The sequence below is a fragment of the Alternaria ventricosa genome (genome assembly GCF_023758065.1).
Source record: "Alternaria ventricosa strain BMP 2768 chromosome Unknown scaffold_2, whole genome shotgun sequence".
NCBI classification, from domain to species: Eukaryota; Fungi; Ascomycota; class Dothideomycetes; order Pleosporales; family Pleosporaceae; genus Alternaria; species Alternaria ventricosa.
The window spans coordinates 578,446-601,267 of NW_026055682.1; the positions used below are offsets into that span (position 1 = coordinate 578,446).

The 22,822-nt window shown below is 52.5% G+C and overlaps 6 protein-coding genes across 6 annotated transcripts; 3 read left to right on the forward strand and 3 right to left on the reverse strand.

The window, feature by feature from the left end:
• Positions 1-3,766: 3,766 nt before the first annotated feature.
• J4E93_001202 (uncharacterized protein) lies at positions 3,767-4,760 on the forward strand (the record flags this gene model as incomplete). Its single annotated transcript, XM_049339154.1, has 2 exons — positions 3,767-4,105; positions 4,158-4,760. The coding sequence occupies 2 exons, from the start codon at positions 3,767-3,769 to the stop codon at positions 4,758-4,760; spliced, it is 942 nt and encodes a 313-aa protein (XP_049203111.1).
• A 1,559-nt stretch (positions 4,761-6,319) lies between these two features.
• J4E93_001203 (uncharacterized protein) lies at positions 6,320-7,468 on the reverse strand (the record flags this gene model as incomplete). Its single annotated transcript, XM_049339155.1, has 1 exon — positions 6,320-7,468. One exon carries the CDS (start codon positions 7,466-7,468, stop codon positions 6,320-6,322), a length of 1,149 nt encoding a protein of 382 aa, XP_049203112.1.
• Positions 7,469-8,308: 840 nt separating this feature from the next.
• J4E93_001204 (uncharacterized protein) lies at positions 8,309-11,350 on the forward strand (the record flags this gene model as incomplete). The annotated part of the gene is made up of 1 exon (XM_049339156.1): positions 8,309-11,350. One exon carries the CDS (start codon positions 8,309-8,311, stop codon positions 11,348-11,350), a length of 3,042 nt encoding a protein of 1,013 aa, XP_049203113.1.
• Positions 11,351-12,845: 1,495 nt separating this feature from the next.
• On the reverse strand, positions 12,846-14,125 carry J4E93_001205 (uncharacterized protein; the record flags this gene model as incomplete). The annotated part of the gene is made up of 2 exons (XM_049339157.1): positions 12,846-13,710; positions 13,758-14,125. The coding sequence occupies 2 exons, from the start codon at positions 14,123-14,125 to the stop codon at positions 12,846-12,848; spliced, it is 1,233 nt and encodes a 410-aa protein (XP_049203114.1).
• A 417-nt stretch (positions 14,126-14,542) lies between these two features.
• On the forward strand, positions 14,543-17,761 carry J4E93_001206 (uncharacterized protein; the record flags this gene model as incomplete). Its single annotated transcript, XM_049339158.1, has 4 exons — positions 14,543-14,725; positions 14,782-14,866; positions 14,918-15,198; positions 15,245-17,761. 4 exons carry the CDS (start codon positions 14,543-14,545, stop codon positions 17,759-17,761), a joined length of 3,066 nt encoding a protein of 1,021 aa, XP_049203115.1.
• An 871-nt stretch (positions 17,762-18,632) lies between these two features.
• Positions 18,633-21,309, reverse strand: J4E93_001207 (uncharacterized protein; the record flags this gene model as incomplete). Its single annotated transcript, XM_049339159.1, has 3 exons — positions 18,633-18,778; positions 19,024-19,086; positions 19,134-21,309. The coding sequence occupies 3 exons, from the start codon at positions 21,307-21,309 to the stop codon at positions 18,633-18,635; spliced, it is 2,385 nt and encodes a 794-aa protein (XP_049203116.1).
• Between the last annotated feature and the right edge of the window lie 1,513 nt (positions 21,310-22,822).

Sequence of the window (22,822 nt, forward strand, 5' to 3'; positions counted from 1 at the left end):
GACCCTCAGAAATCCTTGCCTCTAACATCGCACCAGATTGACCACGCACCGTAACATCCAGACATAGCACAACTATTCCCATCGCAGAACTCATCGTATCAAACTCTGATACAACACTACAAACATGTCCACATCATCTCCGACCAAGCGCGTCGCATCCTCCGAGAAACAGCCGGAAGGCTCTGGCAAAAGGCCTAAGGACGAAGATTATCCGTCCCCGAATATCTCCCCGGTCGAGAACGATCCCAATAATAGGCCATGGGCGAACAACTACAATGCACCCGTGATACGGACTGAGGCAACTCTCGCGGACTTCAAAGCCGCTATAGCGGACTGGAATTTTCAAGCGTCATTGCGGGACCAAACCGACGCAGCAGTCACTTGCGCGTACGGGACGAATGTTCACCAGTGAACCACGTCCAGAGTCAACAACTCGTGATAATATCCTACTGTCGCTTGCCTTCTTTTCTCGACCCCTGCAAACATTGCATTTCTTTGGGTATTTATCACAATCAAGACTCAATCTATCTATGCTAATGTTAATCTGCCTGCTATAGTTGCGCGAAGTTTATCCATCGTCCCTTTCAATACTACTATGGAGTCCACTACTGTCCGTATCGATATCAAGAACATAAAGCAACGCCTTATCTCTCTCGAGAAGCCGACGACATGGTCCTCTACGTCGCCACAGCATCCGAAGACTCGATAGTCAAACTGCCAAGTTGGCTACAGATTCCGTTCGTCAAGATAGTCCCCGATCTCAACATGACATATACACCCGAGGGTACCGCTTTACATTGGATCGCATTCGTCTGGGTGACACGATCTCCGACCACCTTGGAGCCTACGTTGCCGTCAGGTCATACACTTTGCACGTTTTTATCCTGATGTAGGCTTTGGGCCTACTCGATCTTTCCTTCGGACGAGTGGATGAGCTTTCCAGCGATAAAGCAATGGATCAATTCAATGAAATCCGATGGCGCTTCCCATCCTATAAGCACAAGCCACAACCAGAACGACCCACCATGGAAGGGGGTTTCAAGACGGACGACGAGCAAGATCTACTCGCTGAGTACAAGGACCTCATCGACCTTGACATACACAGATGGGTCGGTATAATCGAATGGTTGGACGGCATGGCGTTTGGCGTTGCTGGAGACTCGGGGGCATTAGATGCCATCGAAAATTCTGTAAAGATCCCATTGGGGCTACATATTGGATCGCCACAACGACACGCGAGATCCACCACGGGCGCAAACTTCAAAACTGCTTCTCACCCTTTCTCGAACAGCCTTTGAAGTACTACTGCAAGCCATTCATAAACACAATGACCTCCGAATCTCCCACCAAGCGCAATGCCGCATCAAGATCACCGCTCGCAAGCCCAAACAAACGGGCGAAAGAACAAGGCTTGCTGACACCGGACGATTCCCCGGTTGACAATGTTTTCGGCGCATTGCCTTGGGACGACAAGAAAAGGCCGGTTAGGTTGCGCCATGACATGAGCATCGGGGACTTTAAGCTTGGTGTACTCGATGGACAAGTCCATCAAGATCCCCTTGGGAATCCATCTTGGGAAACGCCCAGAGTCGCACTCTGAGCAGTCAAGTGCGTTTCTGTCGTTAGACAGCTACATGATCGAAGCGCATCTGCTTGGGCTGCAACTTGAATTTGCAGACGAAAAGAGCGGGTAGGGGAAGAGGATGTTTGTGCGCTTCACGCAGCTAGAAAGTGACCGAGAATATCGTTTGGATAAATTGTATCCCTCAAGTACGCAGATATTGCGCACATTCGTGACATAGCATCAGCCATGTAGTCGCTAGAGTCCATGATGATCACGATTTTCTCACTCCGCGGGTGCGATGTGGTCGCCAAAGGACATCATGATCACGACTTCTTCGGGCCGCTAATCCGATGTAGTCGTCCTGCCATTGCCCTGCTTCACTCTGGTGTATAACCGTCCAGAGAACCTTTTTCGACCATCACTAATTCTTGGAGCCACTCCGGCAGCACCGGAATCTTATCGTCATTCGTGTAGTGCGCCGTATATATGTACTTCGTCCCGAAGGCAGTGCCCATACCTGGGAATCCCAGCGCGGCAATGAAATTTTCAATTGCCGTCAACAGGGCGCAATGTAAGAGCCACCTCCGGCTGGCCTCGCTACCCCAAGGTCCGGTGCTGATGTCATAGAGGTATGTTTCGGCACGGTCGAAGTGCGCGGCGGGCTGTTCCTCGAATCTTTTGAACTTCCAGATAGCGCAGAGTTCTTTGACCTGGGCGTATGATGGTGATTTAGGCGTCGGCCGCGGTGGTGGTGGGTAGCGAATTCGGCGCCCGCGAGTACCGTCCGCTCAGATGTGGTGTGTTGGTCGAGGAGGCGTAACGCCGGTGCTAGTTTGCGTTGGAGTCGACATAGTAGTTCTTTGTGGAAGCGGGACAAGAAAAGGCCGGTGTTCAGTTTTGGTTGGTAAGTCGATCTGAAGTGCTGTTTTGATCCGCAAGTTTCAGTTTTGCAAAGAAGTCGCTATATATACGAATATCTGCTGGGTAGAAAGCTGGGTGTGGTTCGTAGCGGGTGACACTACCCTGGTTCTGTTATGACACACAAGGGAAACGAGCCAGTCGCAAGTTTTACGCTCCCAACGAGATCCATAAGGGAGGAAACTCGCATATCAAAGTCGTCGAAAAAGGACAAGCATGAGGGGTGCCGTTCATCGCACCTCGACTCGGGCACACGGCATGCGTTGCATGCGAAATCAATGCGCTGGCGTTTGTTAGCTAGTCGATGCAGCCATATACGCGGCTGACTCCGAATCCGGCGTGGTGATGATGATGATTGTGATGGAGATGGCAGGGAGCGTCTGGACATGCCACTTTACAATCCACAGACGGGTTATCACGTGTCTGCTTATTCCCGTCCGGGGCGTGGTAGCGTCTAACTAGGTCAACCCGGGGTAAACTCGGCACGCCCGCCTGCCATCTAGTCACGCCAGGAGCCAACGGGGCTACGACGCATCACGACACCACCCAAGTGATGACTTCCTCGATACACCCAGCGGCCTACCTACTGAATCCTTGCATCGCCTGTCCGTCGCTCTCCACAGTCGTACGTCATCGTTGCGCCAAAGTCGCAGCACAAGTACCATCCTGTACACAATGGTCGGAAACATGAACAGCGACTTTCACGTTGCCATTGTCGGTATGCATGTTTGCACACTAACCTATCTTCTATTCTATTGTACTAACAGGCTATGTAGGCGCGGGCATTGGTGGCCTCGCCCTGGCGATGGCGCTGCACAAGAAATCCGTTCCCTTCACCCTCTACGAGGACGCCAAGGAGTTTTCAGCTGTAGGGTATGTCCTCATCACCAGGCCTCTCACCTAGGCTTCCTTTGCTTACTTGATCAAAGTGCTGGTATCGGTTTTGCGCCAAATGGCATGCGAGCCATGGATCTGATTGAGCCTGAATTCTGTCCCTTGTATGAGAGGATTTGCGTAGGGAACAAGGGTGCCGACAAACAAGACATCTTTTTTGAGGGCATGCTTCTTAGTGAGGGTTTGGGTATGGACCTCTTCTTTGCCACACCACTTCTCGCTGTGCCTATTGTTAACCTGCTATTGCAGGCAAGGACCAAGCATGGTACGGCAAGTCAGCATGGGGCCATCCTGATTTCGAGCGCAAGTCTGTATGTGCTTCAACCCATCGCCATCAACACGAGTATTGCTGACTGGCACTAGGCACATCGAAAGGCCCTGCTTGACATCATGACCAGCTTCATTCCACGACCAAATGTCAAGTTCAACAAGCGCCTCGTCAACATTGAACAGCTCTCATCCAAGCTTGTCCTTACCTTTGCCGATGGAGAAGTTGCAGAAGCGAGCATTCTTGCTGGGGCCGACGGCATCAAGAGCACAGTCCGCGAGCATGTCCTGAAGCCGCAATTTCCAGACCAAGTAGCGCCAGTCTACGCTGATGCGTATTGCTACCGTGCTGTCATTCCAATGGCTGACGCCGAAGCTATTCTGGGAGAATTGACACACGTAGCCAAATTTTACTTTGGCCATAAGCGCAGCGCAGTAACGTACCGTATATCAGAGGGAAAGGTATGTCAGTATCCATGTCCAAGCAAAGAAATGTCGCCGTACTCATCGCTAGTTCCTACAGGAGTTCAATTACCTCTTGTGTGTCACAGACGAGCGAGGCTGGCAACTAGACAACGCTGTGACAGAGCAGGTCTCACATGAAGCCATGATGGCCGATTTCGAGGGACCAGGCGTCGATGACCGCTTCCGCCAACTTTTGGCCAAGGCCAACCCAATCCGATGGGGTTTCTTCCACCACTTGAAAACTTCAACATATTACCGAGGCCGTGTGGCTCTTATAGGCGATAGCGCACATGCGTCATTGCCGTTTCAGGCAGCTGGCGCTGCTCAAGGCGTTGAAGACGCTCTAGTCCTTTCGAACATATTGTCAGAGCTTGTCAAATCATCGAGACAGGAAGCAATTAGCGAAGCAAAGATCGTTGCTGGTCTCAGCGCGTACGACTCGATACGAAGGCCGCGCGCCCAGAAGCAACTGGAGCAGGCGGCTGAGGTTGCTCGTATGATATTCTTCCAACACGAAGAAGCAGGGAACGATATGAGCAAGATCTTGCCTCGCCTTCAGCAAGGTCGATTTGACTGGCTCTGGTTCCACGACGTGCAGGGTGATGTAGACGAAGCCTTATCGAGAATGCGCAAGCTGGACTTGAAGCCATAAAAGTTATGAGCTATGTCCTGGAATACCCAGACAATGTTATCACTATCGATCATGTCCTTATCAATGAGGTTCGATATGGGCAGTTGCGCCACAAATTCGGCTACCTCGGGGTCCACACGAATTTACCCCACCCAACATTGGAAGAAGAGGCCGTAAAACCGATGGCTCCATGCATTTCATGTAGCGACTTGATCAAAGCCATAACGCGGTCAAAGGCGCTTGTCATGTGAACAAGTTGACCTGGCGTAGCCGCGTCAAACCCGTTCGTTCCGCGGTGCGACCCGGCACCGGTAAATCCGGGAAGATCTCCCTAGCCCGAACAAGCCCAGCAGCAAGTGCGGGGCACGACAGATAGAGCGAACAGTTTGCAATGAGAGTGCTAGACTCTGCGACTAGAAACTACGCTCAGGGTGCATCTCCCGTTTCTAATTACGACATCGATCAGATAACAGGCGCCTGGATTCACTACTGGCATTCTACTCCAACCCAAGCCAACAGTCGCTATTCTCTGGTCAATCTACGGGTCTCTACAATATGCCAGACACTTCCGTGCCCTCTCGTTTGACTCAGCTGCCACTAGGTAATGAGCAACCACGATACAATGCTTTTGAACTACAAGCCTACTTCCAGCGCATCAGTCTCCCTCAGAAATATTCGGATGCGCCCATATGGATGGACAAGACGCTGGCCACTACCAAAGAGCACGGCCTTCCTTTATTACAGGCTCTGATGAGACACCACACCTGCCATGTCCCCTTTGAGAATCTCGAGCTTCATTATTCCGCACAAAAGACCGTCTCACTCAACATACGAGCCCTGTATGCCAAGATAGTCAAGCAGCGACGCGGCGGTCGCTGCATGGAAAACAACACCTTCTTCGCCACCGTTCTCCGCTCCCTCGGGTTCCATGTGCGCAACTGTGGCGGCCGCGTGTCGCGGGCCATGAGCCCTTACCCAGAAGTTCGTCGGCAGCAAGCGGCCACATACGATGGCTGGAACCACATGCTGAACCTTGTGCGATTCGATGCGGGCTGGTACGTCGCAGACGTTGGCATGGGGGCCATGGGTCCCAATCTCCCGTATCCATTGCAAGATGGATTCGAAACGACGAGTATTGCTCCCAGGCTCATACGCGTCCAACGACGCGCTATTGCAGAGTCGTATGGAGACCACTCGAATGAACTGTGGTGTTATGACGTTTGCTACGATCCGAGCAGCGACGAGGGTGACAGGAAATGGACGCCGGTTTATTGTTTTACGGAGACGGAGTTTTTGCCGCAGGATTACGAGATCATGTCGTGGTTTACTTCTACGAATCCGAATTCTTTCTTTACGAGATATGTTACTAGTACGAAGATGCTCATGGACGATGCTGGAGAGAGGATCGTGGGCAGTGTGACGCTTTTTGAAGGCGGGGTCAAACAGAGTATTGGGATTGACCGCGAGATCGTACGAGAGTGTGCGACAGAGGAGGAGCGTATTGCCGCTTTGAAAGAGATCTTCGATATAGAGCTGACAGAAGAGCAGAGAAAGGGGATTCCAGTAGAACTGAGACTGGGTTAGGTTAGTCGATGCAACAGCTCTTTCCCTTCTATCAGTCTCTCCAGATTCTCTGCTGTCTCTTCATACCAAGTCGTCAGAGTACCTTCTTCAACATATCCCATATGTGGCGTGAGTAACACCCTGCTCTTGCCTTTGACATCCCAGTCTTCGCTACGCCAAGGGCTGTCAGAAGGAAGTGGTTCGATGTCAAACACGTCTAGCGCGGCGCCACGAATGCGCCCATGGCACAGGGTGTCCAGCAATGCAGCTTCGTCGACAAGCGGGCCTCGCGAAGTGTTGATCAGGAGGCCGGTTGGTTTCATCCACCCCAGTTCCTGTGCGCCGATGATACCCTGTGAGCGTTCGCTGAGGACATAGTGCAGACTTACTACATCAGAAGATGTGAAGAGCTGCTCTTTGGTAACCACCTTGAATGTCTTTTCGTTCGCATCTGTCATGCCTCCGCCAGTCACAGGCAGCCCGCACTCTTCCGCCAACTTATCGGCCTTCTCCTGTGTCAGGTTCGCGCTCCAGCACACGACTTTCATGCCGAAAGCGAGAACGCCAACCCTTGCGACATGTGCTCCGATTCTTCCCAGGCCGACTAATCCCAATGTCTTCCCCTGCAACCCCATCGCGAGCTCCGTCTGCCACCCAGCCGGCACACCCTTGCCCTTGACGACAGCATCGTCTGCAGCTATGTTCCGCGCAAGCCCCAATATAAGCGCCCAAACATGTTGTGTCGTAGGATGCCCGCCCCCCTGCTTGACCGGCAAAGATCGCGGAGATGTACCACTACCCTTCCCGTCCGTCCTGCCCTTGCCAGGCGCTGCGTATACCGTAATGCCCAATTCCTTCATTGTATCCAGATCCCAACTCTGAAAGTTGCCGCCCGTCGCGAACATGACCTTGAGGTTCGGCAGTTGGCGGAGCAGTTCGCCTGGAAACGGGGTGCGTTCGCGCATGGTGGAGAGGGCGGAGAAGGGTTTGAGGCGGTCGACGAGGGCTTTGCGATCGGCATCGGATATCTTCGGGTGCGCGTACGACGGCAAGGTATCGTTGAAGACGGTTGTTTCGACTTTCGAGGAGTCGATGTGGGCGAAGTGCTGGGCTGCTAGGTTATGGTAGTCATCGAGGACGGCGAGCTTGATGGGGAGCGAAGCCATGGTGCGTCTGAACGTATGCGAAGAAGAACGGGCCAAGAATTGAAGATGACGAGATGAAGAGAGACGTTGGATAAGCATGGCGCTGTGGTTATATGATGCATCACCGCGTACCGCAGGTAGCTATCTCGGCACTTGTGTCGGAATGAACTGAGGGGTTCATTGGCGCCTGAGTCAATTTATACTGCTTACTGGAATTCATTGGAAAAGCTCAATTAGAGCTGCTGATTTGCCGGCGACACCACATGATGTTGGTTTTCATTGCGCGGAGAAAATGCGCGGCTCAATTTGGTGCGTAGAAGGCGGAAATGGTGTTGGATGATCGGATAACGATGCGTGATGTGCCGTGCTAGCTTACTAAGCCGAGCGGCTCGGATTCGGCGCGCGGCTTCCTCGTCACTCCATTCTCCATCACCTCTTCAACGCGCAGAACCTTCGAATCACGTCATGGGGAACAACATTGAACCACGCACTACTTCGAGCCCAGAGGTTATGCCTGATGATCCTCAGCTACTACTGCGAAGCACGCCACCGTTACTGTGACGAGCTTACGCTTTACACGACATTGACATGTCATCAGCATTTCACGTATGCGCCTGAAATGGGCGGTCAATAGTATTGCCATTGTGTGAGATATCGCACTCAGAATTCACAGCTGCATTTGCAGGCTCGATTGATGTCTACGAACTTCATTCCAGGGGGCCAGGCGCTTCAAGGTAGGTATTTAATGACAGAGCTTACATTTTTCAATGCAGATGCATCACCACTATAGTTGGGGCACTGATTTCGCCCTTGTTTCCTTCTTCTCCTTCTCTCTGCATAATACCGCAGCGCGGCTTCAACATGAAACTCCTTGTAAGCATACTGACCTTGTCGCTGAGCACCCATGCTCTGGCTTTCGATTTCGCTCTAGCAGCTCCTATCAGACGCAGCGAGCGTGCGGCACATACGATAACAAAGACCATCTATCACACCGAAGTGCGAAAACTATCTGTAAGCGTCAAGAACCACAATGCTAGGAGTGACGGTGTGGTGTCCGACTCCTCTATATCTACTTCTGATGGGCAGGTTTCCGAGGATGTGGACGACGACATCGCGACATCTATGGCAACAGCATTCTTTTGGCCGAGGGGGCCAGGAGGGCAGAGGCCTACGATTTCGCAACTACCGGTTACTGGCCTACCTGTGAGTTTCAACGCGAGGCAAGTCGGCTTCGTACATTTCGACGATGACACCGAACGCGAAGACGCTCTCCATTTGGGAGCAAAAACCGTGAATAGAAGGAACACCGACCTCTACCATATCAAGATCGACCTCGCATCTGAAGGCTACATTTCGGTGTTCATGTCCAATAGCACGGCCTCTGCGTTCTGCACAAGCGAGGTAGAACCGGACTCTGAGGGTGGACCAAAAGTAGCACTGCAGCTAGCTGTTCGGAACTCTACAAAGATCGTGGCTATACCTGTACACCAAGAAGCGGCTGCTAGCTTCTGCCACCATTTCAAGAACGCGGAGGGTGGCGACAGTTCACCGAGTGGCAAAGCTTCTGGGAGCTCAATAGCATCAGCTTCGGTATCTGAAGGAAAGACATCGAAGGTCGTCCCCAGCGAGACAACGTCGGAGAGTGTGTGGAAGTCATCCAAACACGCGTCTACGACAGTCACCGCTTCGGAGACTGACACTGATGACTCGGCATCAGCAACATCTGCGACCTCTACCAGCAAGACAACTACGCTGAACACCTTCGATATCACTCATGAGATAGAGACTTCGAAGTCCACAAAACATGTACCTACGGAGGATATAGCCTCCGAGTCGGGATCTGCTACCACTGATGAAGGTACAGGTCTGACCGTGTCTAAGACATCCAAAGCGGACGACAGCAGCAGTGGATCTGGGGCAACAAAGTCTTCAAAGCACAAGTCCACCTCTATAGCGGCTTCTGACAGTGACTTGGACACTTCGGAATCAGCGACTGATGTATCCAGCAAGCACAAGACCAAATCTACAGCGAGCGGAGCTGACGAAGATTCGTCAAAGACGGTCGAAGCTTCAGTTACACCGACGATGTCAAAAGCTGCGAACGCCGAACCTTCTGAACCCGAAGAGAGCGCCTCACCTTCGACCAAGGCAAAGTCGAAGACTTCCGATGCTTATGAGACTGAGGATATCCCCGAATCTGCAAAGTCGGTCCAGGAGTATCGAGGTCCAGCTGTAGACCCTGCAAACCCTGCTGACCTAGACACATCCACGACGCCCAAGGCCACACCAGCCGCTGTTCCTGTTAGCACAACTACAGACGAGCCGTTCACTGAAGCAAGCATAAACTCGTTTTACTCGTATATAAAGAGCTTTGTAGAGACTGCTCCAGACCCACCATCAACCGCACACATTGCTGATCAGACTTCGATCAAGACGACCGACTCTATGAACGGGGCTCTGCGACGTGGAATACTAATAGCGCCAACGCCGGCCTTGATAGGTGTTGGGGCTGATACTTATCGTCAATCAACAGATGACAGTATGACACATACCTCCGACTACAGCTGGAAGGGTGCAGTCTCTACTGCTATAGCTTCTACCACAGCGTCGAGTAACGCAGCGATAGGTAGACTGAAACCACCTTCCCTACTCTGGCGCATGTGGTACCCCACGACTATTACCAAAGTCATTCATTCGAGAAGCTTCAGTGGGCCTGGTGAAGAGCCTGAGCAGGAAGACGAGGGGTTTTTCAATATCGATGTAGAAGATGATGGGCCCACCAGGGTCAGTGCTGGTACTGATGGAGCAGAAGAGGAGACGGCTATTGCTACGAAGTTTGCGCATAAGCAAGAGGATAAAGATGCGGATGATGAAGGTATCGATGTGAAGGATGGAGACGAGGAGGAGGAAGAAGAGCTACCGGCTGATGAGGAGACGGTACCTGACGAAGAAACTGAGACTAATGAAGGGGCGGCTGGAGATGACGAGATGCCTACGTCTACGAAGAGCAAGGCTTTACATACCAAGACTGCAGCAGTTGAGGAAGATGACAGCGCGCCGACCGCCGACACATCTACGGACGTTGAAGAGAAGGTCACATCCATCAAGAAGAAACCTGCAGATAACGATGATGAGACCACCCCGACTGTCACCGCATCCGAAGACGTCGAAGGAAAAGCGACATCCACCAGAAAGACACCCACAGACGATGATGACGAAGCTACACCAACTTTCACTTCATCCAAAGATGCCAAGGAAAAGGCAACGTCTTCAAAGACAGTACACGTAGACGACGACGAGGAAGCTGCACCTACTTCCAAAGCAGCCGGTGATACTCCTCCTGAAGATAACGATGACGAAGAGTCCCAAGTCGACACTTCCGCCGACGACACCACTACAAGCACCTCCCACAAGCCTAAGTCCACTAAACACGCGACGTCCAACACAGATGACGACGCTGACGAGGAGCCCACCGCCTCCTCCAAATCTAAATCCAAATCCACTCACAAGTCCAAAACGACAATTCCCTCCCTCGCCTCAGGCGTATCTTTCGCCTTTCCCTCCACCAGCCCAAACGCCACACCTGTGCCTACACCACCCCCCTTACCAACAGGCACAGGACCCCTCCCCATGCCAACACAACCCATAATCTGGGACCCAGACTGTCCACAGATCTCAACGTCAACGCTCACCGCACCCAACGGCGTTACCACAACACTTCCAATGACCGTAGGAGTGGGGTGTTGGCGCACGCTGCCACAGGCTGAGAGTGGTGGGAACGAGACGAGTGGGACGAACTCGCATCTCCTGAAGAGTAAAGCGTGGAACATTCTGTCCGATAAGCAGAATATGAAGTTGGGGGTTGTGTGTTGGATGGTCATTGGGTTTATCTTCTTCCAGTAAGTCCATCCCTTCCCCCTCCGCTGTACATCATTCCTCTCCTTCTCTTCAGTCTTTTGAGGAACGAAGCGCTGACCTATGCTATCGCTGCTTAGGTGGTTTGTAGGCCAACTCCAATTCGTACGCGGGGAATGGCATTCCGGCCGGACGTTCGCATGGTATATACTCGGTATGGAGATGCTCGGGATAGGGCGTCGGCTCGGAGAAAGGGCCGAGGAAGCGCAGAAGGTGTGGGAGAAAGAAGAGAGGGAGACGGAGAGAGTTGAGCGGTTGGCTAGGCTGGGTGGGTGATACCGTATTTGGTATTTGAGTTGTTTGGGGGTAGTTGAGGAAGGGGCGGGTGGGCTGAGGGGATGGCTGTTGCGTTAGTTACAAGACGCTCACGGTGGTTTTGTGATGGTGCGATGCGATGCGAGTTGTGTTATTCTATATACATACAAAGTCTATGACTGTAATTATTCTGTATTTGGGTATCATATGTAAACAATTCTCAGACTGCGAACAACACCCCTCCCCTCTCAGGCAAAACTGCCCTATTCTTCCCTTCCTCATCAGCCAGCCTTTACACCAACTCTCCTACCCAGCCCTAATAGATGCAGTCGTTTGTTCCTCACATTCTCGGAACAAAAGCAACAAACGACTGCATCTACCCATGCTGAGTAGCAGTGTTGGAAGCAACGTCGGCGGTCACTTCTACCACCTGTGCCCTCTGCCCTCTCACTCCAATCTTCCACCACATCCTACTACGCAGCCCAAGCAGATGCGCCAGTTCCCCCATACTCCCTCAGAAGTGACAGGAAGTTTTCAAGTAAATGATTCACTTAGAACACTCCCCGTCACTTCTGAGAACGTATAGAGCAAACGACTGCATCTACTCGGGCTGAGCAGCAGTGTTGGAAGCGACGTCGGCGGTTACTTTGCTACCTCTTCCCTCTGTCCTCTGCCCTCCTCTCTCAAACCCCAATCTCGTACCCCAACTCTCCCACCCAGCCCGAGTAAATCCACCAGTTACCAGTAATTCCATACTCCCTCAGAAGTAACAGGAGGTTTTCAAGTAGGTAGTTCACGTCAAAACCCCCCATTATACATCCGAGAACGTATGAAACGAAGAAGCGTATATACTTAAGCTGAGCATGAGCGTTAGAGTTGAGACTGACGACGACCCTCCTCCTTGTTTCATTTACAATCTTGAGCTTCAAGCAGCAGGCAACAGGCGAAGTCCGTGTGGGTGGGCAAGGTTCCATCTCTCTCGCAGTCTCCTCGCAATCTTCCTAGATAGCAACCTGGAGGTTTGAATGACATGTACGCGATATAGTGGTGGAATCTCCTATGTAAGACAAGGCGAGTTTCCTTTAAGATGATCTGAGGTCACTCGTCTTGTCCCACATAGGAGGTGCTACCACCATATCGCGTACACCCCACCCAAGCATCTGAGCTCCGATTGACACGAGCTGTTGACTCTGTCTCTTGCTTCCCCCACCGTACACCACCCACCTGTTCAAGTAAGCAAAATCCTTGCATCCTCATGCATAATCATAACCTCCTCATTCTCAAAACTGTACTTCCGCCTCACAATCTCAAACACAATGAGTCCCGCCGCAGTACTCGGGACCTGTTTGATCGTGCTCATGAAGAAGTCTCTGTAAAGATACTTCCTCCAGCCGCCAGCCCTTTTCGCTAAAACCTTGCACTGAGCAAACGTTTCTTCATAGGCGTGGTAGTAGCGGCGGACGATATGACTAGGCTTGTTGTCTTGGTGGGCCTGGAAGTCCAGGGCTTCGAGACGCCGGTAATGGACATCTTGGATTTCGGTCAAGGGGTGCTGGATGAGTTGGGAGGTGATGGATGCGGAGACGCCGGCGAGGAGGAGGAACATGGGTTCGAGCATGTAATGCGGGCGGATGACGGGGCGGTCGTCGTGGTCTTCTTGGAGGTAGGGGATTGACTTTTCGAGGAGAGTGTCGCGCGTGCGACTTCCGTAGTATCTTGATACAAACTCGAGATAAGCTTGGCTTTTCACTGTTTCGAAGGTGCCGAAGAAGACTGCGGCGCCGAATGCGTCTTTTATGAAACTTAGCGACCACCCGGCAAAGATGCCTTGGACACCGATAGATCGTAGTTTGTGTCCGGCGTAGTGCCACATTGTTTTGTGGCGGCCTTCGAGGATGTCGGCGGTGCGGAATCGGGTTTGCAAGGCGTCGAAGGGGGCGGCGATAACGGACTGGCATGAGCCGCCTATGAAGCCTGCGGTAAAGGTTATGGAGGGGGGAGGGGGCGGGTAGACGCGTTTGGTCTGGTAGGAGGACGGTTCGTGGAGGGCGGAGAGGGAGTGCAGGTAGGCTGTATAGAGGACTGCGCCGATACTGGGGGGTGTTAGTATTGATGTGCTCGCGGGGAAGATGGTACATACCAAGTGTTAGCCATCAGCGGTGGCAGCACCTGCTTCGGTATGAACCCCCATCCCTCAGTGCGTATAGCATGCGCCAATACGGCCGGCGTAGTCATCCTCCATGACCATTTCGCATCCGCCATAACATGTGGATTTATTGCCCTCGCATAGCTCATATAGTCTATTCTCCCCCTGAAGAAGGCTTTGACTGGTGCTCGGAAGTAAAAGGCAACCATCCTCGCAGCTACGGCTCGCATACCAGCGGCCTGCACACCCGTCGCTGGTGCCTTGTTGGGGGCTTGCGGGGCATCCGGCGTAGTGGTCGTGGTGTCATTGGAGGCATCGCTTCGGAGGGAGACTCCAGCGCGAGGACTGGAGCCGGTCGTCATCGCATAGTGTTGGTGGTTGGGGAGGTTTGCAGACGCATGGGTGGGGTGGTGAGGGTTTTGAGATGGATGAGGCAGCCGCGTGGGATGGTCACAAGATGGGGAGTGACTTTGGACGTGACCAAAATGTGGGAGTCTACAACAACAAAAGATGACCAAAGTATGTACAGGAAGAGAACGTGACGTGGAAGGATGTTGCCTAGGAAGATGTGGGGTTTATGAATGCTAGCTGTAGGGAACTTTGCTCGGTGAGGTTGGCGCTAGTATGATTGTGGAGTTGAGAGGCGCACGGCCCCCCAGCGCGTACCTCGCGTCGCATCATCCTTTCGCGACTTTCTCATCGCTGCCTTCTCTCTTCCACCTTCTCCCCTCGCAGCTACGCCAAACCGCCTGGAGGATATCTTCAGCGCATCCCCAACCATGGCGGAGAACGACATTGTCATCGACAAGGCGCTATTTCATGAGCGCCTCAACGCCCTCGTCACCAAATGGAAGGCCGACAAGCGCTCCGGTGACGCTGTTTTCCAGGGCGCAAGCTCTATCGCAACCCTCGTGGGCAAGGCGAGCGAGCCGGGTATCTATTTGAAGCCAGCGGCGTTCCAGGTAAGATTGCGCATTTCGACATGTGATGGATGGACAGTGAGCTGATGAGACCCCAGCTATGGCTGCTAGGCTACGAGTTTCCCGCGACGCTCTTCATCCTGACCCCCGATCTCCTCCAGATTGTCACAACCAAGAAGAAGGGTGAGTCTGCCGCCACTACTTGAGTTTGAGCACATTCACTAATGAGGATAGCTTCCTACCTCGAACCGCTCAAAGGTGGCAAGGTGCCGGTTGAGATTCTCGTCCGCGGCAAGGACGCCGAGGAGAACAAGAAGCAGTTCCAGACATGTCTCGAGACGATGAAGAAGGCGGGCAAGAAGGTGGCGGTGCTGAAGAAGGACAACGCCAACAACGCCTTTGCGAACGAGTGGAAGGCCGCCTTTGACGAGGCTGGCTTCAAGGAGGAGGACCAGGTCGATCTGGCCTCCATCATGTCCAACGCTGCCTTGTCCGTCAAGGACGAGAAGGAGCTGGTAAGCCCAAGCTTACGACTCCGCACTGGCATTACTGACCTTTTAGCGAACTATCCGCGACGCCGCCCGCGCCTCGAGCGCCCTCATGTCCAACTACTTCGTCGAAGAAATGTCCGACATCCTCGATTCCGAGAAGAAAATCTCCCACCGCGCACTCGCCGATAAGGTCTCCAACAAAATTGACGACGCCAAGTTCTTTGAGAAGCAGAAGCTGTCCAAGACATTCGACTCGATGCAACTGGATTGGTGCCTGCAGCCTACGATCCAGAGTGGCGGCTCATACGACCTCAAGTTCGCGGCCGAACCCGATGAGAACAACCTGCACGCGGGCGTCATCATCTCCGTCCTCGGTCTGCGCTACCAGACATACGGCGCTATGATCGGTCGCACATTTATGGTCGGCCCCAACAAGGAGCAAGAGACTGCCTACAAACTGCTTCTGGCGATTCACGACCTGGTCATCAAGTCAATCAAGGACGGCGTGGTGGCCAAGGATGTCTACAACAAGGCGCTCGCGCATCTCAAGTCAAAGAAGCCAGAGTGGGAGAAGCACTTCCCCAAGAACCTCGGTTACGGTATCGGTACCGAGAACAAGGACTCTTCGCTGCTCCTGAGCGGCAAGAACACCCGTGTCCTGAAAGACGGCATGACCTTGGTAGTTCAGACTGGTCTGGCGGACTTGGAGAACAGCAAGCCACAAGACAAGAAGAGCAAGAATTACTCGCTCGTCTTGGTAGACACCGTCCGCGTCAGCGCCGGCGACTGCGCAGTCTTTACCAAGGACACTACCTCAGATCTGGACGCTGTCTCGTTCTTCTTCGACGATGAAGAGGAGGAGGCCAAGCCCAAGGTCAAGAAGGAGCGCCCAGCTATCGCCCAGACGAACATCACCAAGACCCGCACACGTCACGAGCGAACAACAAACCAAGATGCCGAGAAGGAGGAGCAACGGCGACAGCATCAACGAGAGCTGCACGCCAAGAAGCAGGAGCAGGGTCTTGCCGAGTACAGCGAGGGCGCAAAGTCGCTGAACGGCACTGAAGAGAAGAAGTTTAAGAAATTCGAATCTTACAAGCGCGACAACCAGTTCCCCAGCTCGGTCGCCAACTTGGAGATCGTAGTTGACAAAAAGAACCTCACTGTTCTTCTGCCGATCATGGGCCGACCCGTTCCCTTCCACATTCACACCATCAAGAACGCATCGCACACCCCCGAGGCGGACTTCACATCTCTCCGTATCAACTTCCTCTCACCAGGTCAGGGTGTTGGCCGAAAGGACGACCAGCCATTCGAAGACCCCAACGCACACTTCATTCGTAGTTTGACCTTTAAGTCGCACGATGTTGACCGGATTGATCAAATCACCAAGGACATCACAGAGCTGAAGAAGGACGTCGTGCGAAGGGAGACTGAGAAGAAGCAGATGGAAGACGTCGTTGAGCAAGACAAGCTCATCCCGCTCAAGACCCGCAAGCCTCATATGCTCGACCTTATCTTCATCCGCCCCGCGCTCGATGGCAAGCGCATTCCCGGAAGTGTCGAGATTCACCAGAACGGTCTGCGATACGTCCACGGCAACGGCACAGCCAAGATCGACGTCCTCTTCAGCAATATGAAGCACCTCTTCTTTCAACCCTCACAACACGAGCTTATCGTTATCATCCACGTCCACCTCAAGAACCCAATAATGTTGGGCAAAAAGAAGACAAAGGATGTCCAGTTCGTCCGCGAAGCCACAGAGATGCAATTCGACGAGACAGGTAACCGCAAACGCCGCCACAAGTTTGGTGACGAAGAAGAGTTCGAGCAAGAACAAGAAGAGCGAAGACGTCGTGCGGCTCTCGACAAGGAATTCAAGAACTTCGCCGAGAAGATTGCTGATGCTGCGCGCAACGAGAACGTCAGCGTCGACATTCCCTACCGCGAGCTCGGCTTCAACGGTGTCCCATCCCGTTCTTCCGTCCTCGTACAACCCACAACCGACTGCTTGGTTCAACTCACCGAACCCCCCTTCACCTGCCTCACCCTCTCCGAGATCGAAATCGTACACTTGGAACGTGTACAGTTTGGTTTGAGGAACTTCGACATGGTGGTTGTATTTAAGGACTACAACCGTCCACCCGTCCACATCAACACCATCCCCGTCGAGTCCCTCGACCCCGTCAAAGACTGGCTCGACTCCGTCGACATCCCATTCACCGAGGGTCCCCTCAACCTCAACTGGGCCACCATCATGAAAACCGTCACGTCAGACCCCCACCAGTTCTTCGCCGACGGCGGCTGGAGTTTCCTCTCCAACGAAACCGACGACGAGGGCGATGGCGAAGAGGAAGAGGAGTCCGCCTTCGAAGTTAGTGAGTCGGAGTTGGCTATCTCAGATGAGTCGTCTGACGAATCGGACTTCGACGAGAACGCTTCCGAGGAGATGAGTGATGAGGGTAGTGAAGACGAATTCTCAGAGGGAGAGAGCTGGGATGAGCTGGATAAGAAGGCGGCGAAGAAGGATAAGGAGGCTGCGGCTGATGCGAGTGAGGATGAGGGGAAGAAGAAGAGGAAGCGCTAGTATGCTCTTTTTGCGCGGGGGGTGAAGGGGAAGCCGTCGGATCGGTTTGATGCGTGTTTTGACAAGTTTTATGAGAGGGTTTTGGCGATGGATAAGGATAAGAAGTGAAGGTGGAAGGGGAAGGGGAAGTTGGGGGGTTTGTGTAAGATTACCATGGTGATTCATTTGGTGGTCTGGCTACTGCGCGTAAGGAGCGCTGATGGGTGGTTTTTGGTATCATTGCTGAACCGAGCTTTCGAGTCTGGAAGCAGGAAGCAGGAAGCAGGAAGTAGGAAATTCATTTTCTTTGCGATTGAAGCTTTAGTTCTTGTAATGCAAAGTAACTGTCCGCTGCTTTCCTTACTTTAATTCGTAAATTGTGTTATAATGTCATACTACACATGCACCCCCGTTAAATCATTGAAGAAGATCAGACTAAGATACTACCACTACGACAAGCGCGCCTGCTCCAACCCCAACCAAGCTCAGCACCCAAGCACGCAAGCGTTTCTTTCTCCACAAATGTGCTACGTGGCGTACTAATAGCGGGATGGAAACGTGGATCTTCTACCTCAGTCCTCTGCCACCATGGAGTAATCTAGAAATGCTGCTCATTTCTCTGCCACCATGGAGTAATCTAGAGTCGTTGCGCATTTCTCTGACCCATTCGTCCTGCTCGCTGGGTCCGATCCTTCTATTCTTTACTTTACTGGAAACTGAAGGAGCTGCGGGATCGGGCTCCGGATCTTCATCTCGCTGTCGCCATTGTGAGAACCATTTACGTCTCCTCTCGGCTCTTGAAAAGGTGCGCGGGTGAAGTCTCCTCTCGGCATTGTCAGGGTTGTCAGTGGCCGCTAGTTCAAGCGCGCCAAGTTTCCCTTGCTGTTCACTACTAGACGTTTGAAATTCGGTCGTTGCTTGGGCCTCTTGAGCCATTTTTGAAGACTCCGCCGATTTCGCTTTCGCCTGATTTGCTTTCGCCATTCGTGGCAGTGATGGGTCGCGGACCTCTTTTCGCAAATGCCTGCTCCAGATGTGCTGTGCGAGTGTAATTGCATTTTCGTGATATTTGCGAGAAGGTGAAGTCGTTTCCGTCTCTCTGCACTCGTAGCACACTGCAGGGCCGTCGTACAGCGGACCGAGAACATGGTCCGAGAAGTAGTGGACCGCAAACTCCGAAAAGTCTACCCAGACAACGCTGCTTTTTCCGCACGCTCCATCCGTGCCTGGACATCCGAATCGTGGGATACGCGATCTTGCTTGCCAGTGACAGATAGTCTTACACATGATGTCGTCGAGTGGGAGTCCCTTGCGAGGCAATTCCCAATCGGGGACCGCGGTCTCTGCTACGATGTTATTAGCGGGATTGGTATTTGTGGGCATGAACACTGACTAGTTTCACCGACACTGCCTTGTCCTCCTGATGGGTTTCTCGATAGAATTCCCAGTTCATGAAGCACAAAATCCCAGCGAAGAATCGCCTGCATTCGTCTCCGTCTTCTCCACGCAAACGGCTTCATCTCACTGGGCGAGGATCGTGTTGACTCCGGCTCCCAGTTCTCGTGTGGACGGAAGAGGGGTCTGGCGATCACGTTCTTGGCATCCTTGAACTGGGCAGAGGTCTCATCGACCGGCTCAACCGACTTTGCAGACTGGCCTATCGTTCTAGGGCCGTCCATATCTGACCCTGTATCGTTTGCAACGATAAACAGGGGTGATGCACGACCCTTCTCAGTCTGCACACTCGGTTCTTGTGGTTCTCCGCCACCCTTTGACTGGTTTGCGATATCAGGTTGCTCTGTCTTTGACTTCAGGCTCGTCTTGTTAAGATCATAATCGGAAACAAAACGGTTAGCAGGGAATATTCGTCCATCACCAAATATCGAGACTGGCGCTGGACTATCTTCCCCAGGCTCTTGTGTTGACGATACTTCTCTTTTTTCGAGAGGACCTGATTGGATGGGTACATATTTATCTTCCTCAACGTGTACATAGGGATGACCATATTTCCAGGAACCTTGGTGACTGGTGCCAATTGGGTCTTCATCGGAAGTGTTCAGGGGCTCTGTCTTCGGTATCATTTCGACGCCTATCAAATCGGAAGGCTTGCTGCTAGTCACGACGGGGTGTTGATTATCGTCGGAAGTTGAAGTTTCTGTTGGATGCGGTACTTCTACGACTAAGGACGATGGAAGAGCTTTCTCCCTACTCATATGTTGTTGTGGCTGTTGAGATGGTGTACGGGCCATCGGCTGAACAGGTTTCGGGAGTTTGACAGGGGGCGACACCGGATGCTCGCTCATTGGAGTTGTAGCCTTCACCTTTCTCCGGACTTCCAGATATTGGGTAACTGTAGGCAGGAAGAGCAGCTTGACAGCATCTAGATGGAATGGCTGGCGGAACTCGAATCGGTATGCTGGCCCGTAAGAGTCGGTTCGTTTTGGCTGTGGCACTGCACGATTCGGTGGAAGTCGCTGTGCTCGACCGTTCTGTCCCAAAGACAAATGTGGCTGCGTCTTTGGCAAGTTGGCGCTATCGGAGGAATTTCTGCTGTTACTTGGGTGAGGTGATCCAGGATTGGGCCCAAGATATTGATCAGGTCGGTCAACCGCTCCACGGGATGATTGTGAAGATCGTGCGGGAGTTTGCGGAGGTAGCGATTCTCCTGAGCCATCATGTCCACTATCGGTATCTGATATTCTCCCAAGCTCCTCTTCATCTGGTCTCGACAGGATGGAAGCTGGATCTTCGCCCACCTCTTCTACATCTGAGCCGAAGCAGCAACTCGACGGGGACCGCGAAAGCAATGAGAAGATGAAGTCCGGAAATGAACTATTCTCGGCGTCATTATAGAGGCTCTGGAAACTCCAAATGACCCGAAGGAGAGTAGCGAGCGAGACCACGACGGCAATTATCTGACCGATCGAGTTGGCGTTGGAGCTTGGTTGGAGGTTGTACTCTCCAATGGTAACTTCGGCAACTACCATAGACGTGAGCGAGTATAGAGCGTATGCCGTATACGATACTGATATCGTCGCAGAGTATTGTCTATACAGTAGGCCAGCCTGTAGAGTAGCCTTTGTTACTTGTCGATTTGAATCCCGCAGTTCACGCGCTAGAGCTATAGCCTTATCCCAATACGTCTTTGGCTTTGTACCATCGCGGTTCAAGATTGGAATACGCCCTTCTTTCTCAGATCTGTGAAACCACTCGGCGTTGTACAAAGAATGGAAGGACGAGTGGATCCACATCATCCAACGAAGCGTGTAATAGATCCAGAAGAGAGAAAGCTCGTTACCGGAGAAGGCGTTGCAATCGCTTAACCGGGACCACCAGAAGATAGTAAGACACTTGCAGTCTTGCGATGCGAAGCGTCCCTTGGTGAACTTGACCACCAGCACTGGCAGGAATACTAGACCGAGGATCTGGGCTGGTATAAGTATGAGCACCTGCCATCGAGCTGCGAGGGTCTGTTTGGCAGTGACAGGGATGAGTAGAGCGATGTTTTGGGCGTCCAAGATGACTGCGCCGATCGCCGCATCGACGGATGTTAATGTCTTTTTGTACATCTGTACAATAATGGCGATGGCGAGAGAAACATGTGTGAGAATCAGGCCGCCTGCAACTTCTTTGATTGCTGTCTCTTTCTTATGCAGGTGGCCCGAGCTACTGATCAAGATCAGCATTGCAATTTGTCCCCAGATAGAGGCGCGTACGCCGACGCCACTGATGTCGGCATCCGGCTTCGTGCTACATGCATTCTCTGTGGCGCGATATGTGTCGCTTGCGCCAGAGAAAAGCACAGATACTATTACCACACTCAGTGTAGTAAAGAGGAGCGGGATGAGAACTCGACTTATGTCAGCCTTCATAAGAAGTCTTTTCGCTTTGCTGATCAATGATGCGTCAAGAGGTGGCCCAGGGTTTTGCTCAAGTGGCTCATTTTCGAGATTCGTTGGCGATAGGTTTATCTTCGTCCTGAAGAACACTATGTCGCTCGCAATATTGATAACTTGGAAGAGTAGCCTGATCATGCGGGTTAGCGATCAGAGCTTGTCAAATCCAGCACAAGCCGTACAACAAGAGTAGCGCCGTAAGTCGGGGCTGCCATCCAATCGCCATATTACATATCCGTTGTCCAAATCTAACCGCCAGTTGCTGCAGTCAGGATATAAGATTGCGTGAGTGATTCGGAAGCGAGGTTGAAGAAGGCCAGAATGGAGGCATTGTCAACCCTAACATGTCAACAATGTATCTGCTAGGAGAGCTAAAGTCTCAGCTGAAGACAGCTGAGTTCGCGTACAAGCCTTTCGAAAGGCGCGGGGGCTGCATATCGTGGATAGCACTTGTGGCGTTATTGAGCCAGACAGAGCCTATCGCGCGCCCATGACCAGCCTGCCATCTCTTGCCAGGCAGGAGGTTTCGCGTTACGAGCAGTACCGATCACCATCTTTTTGCGACATGATGTGAGAGCGCAGTCTGCAGTTCGTCGTCGTGAATCCAGTAGTATTATGTCGTGATGGTATAACAATGAAGGTTTCCGCCGGGACGCCTTGCATCGCTCGGCGATTTAGCTGCTGCGGAAGCGAAAATGGAAGGATCTAGATTGTCGGGGGTTCGGCAATTGCATTTGCCAAGCATCACGTGATCGCGTTCCAGCCCTGAGGAGGCGCCTGACAAGACCTCCAACACATCTTCTGTTCACGCTCTGCTAGATTGGCATCAACTCTGGGATCGATACGTTATTGACGGCTTTCAAGTCGCTCCATCGACTATGATCTATATTGAGATTCGCATCGAGTCGCGCAATCCATGTACTACCTATCATGTCCCCAGTATGTTTTCAACCGCCAAGTAGCAGATGCTAACTAGCTGTATCTACGTTACTCAGCAAGTCTAGCTAATTGGCTGATTTGGCGTTATAGTGCCCAAAATTTTAAGCAAGGCGGCGGTTGAAAATGTCACTGAGGGCATAACTGTATGGCGCTGCGGCACGGGGAGTCTGGAGGCCTGATTATCAGGCTGCCACCCGGGCGGCTGCACAGGGCCCGCATCAGCGCCACTATGCACCCTCGAATCCTA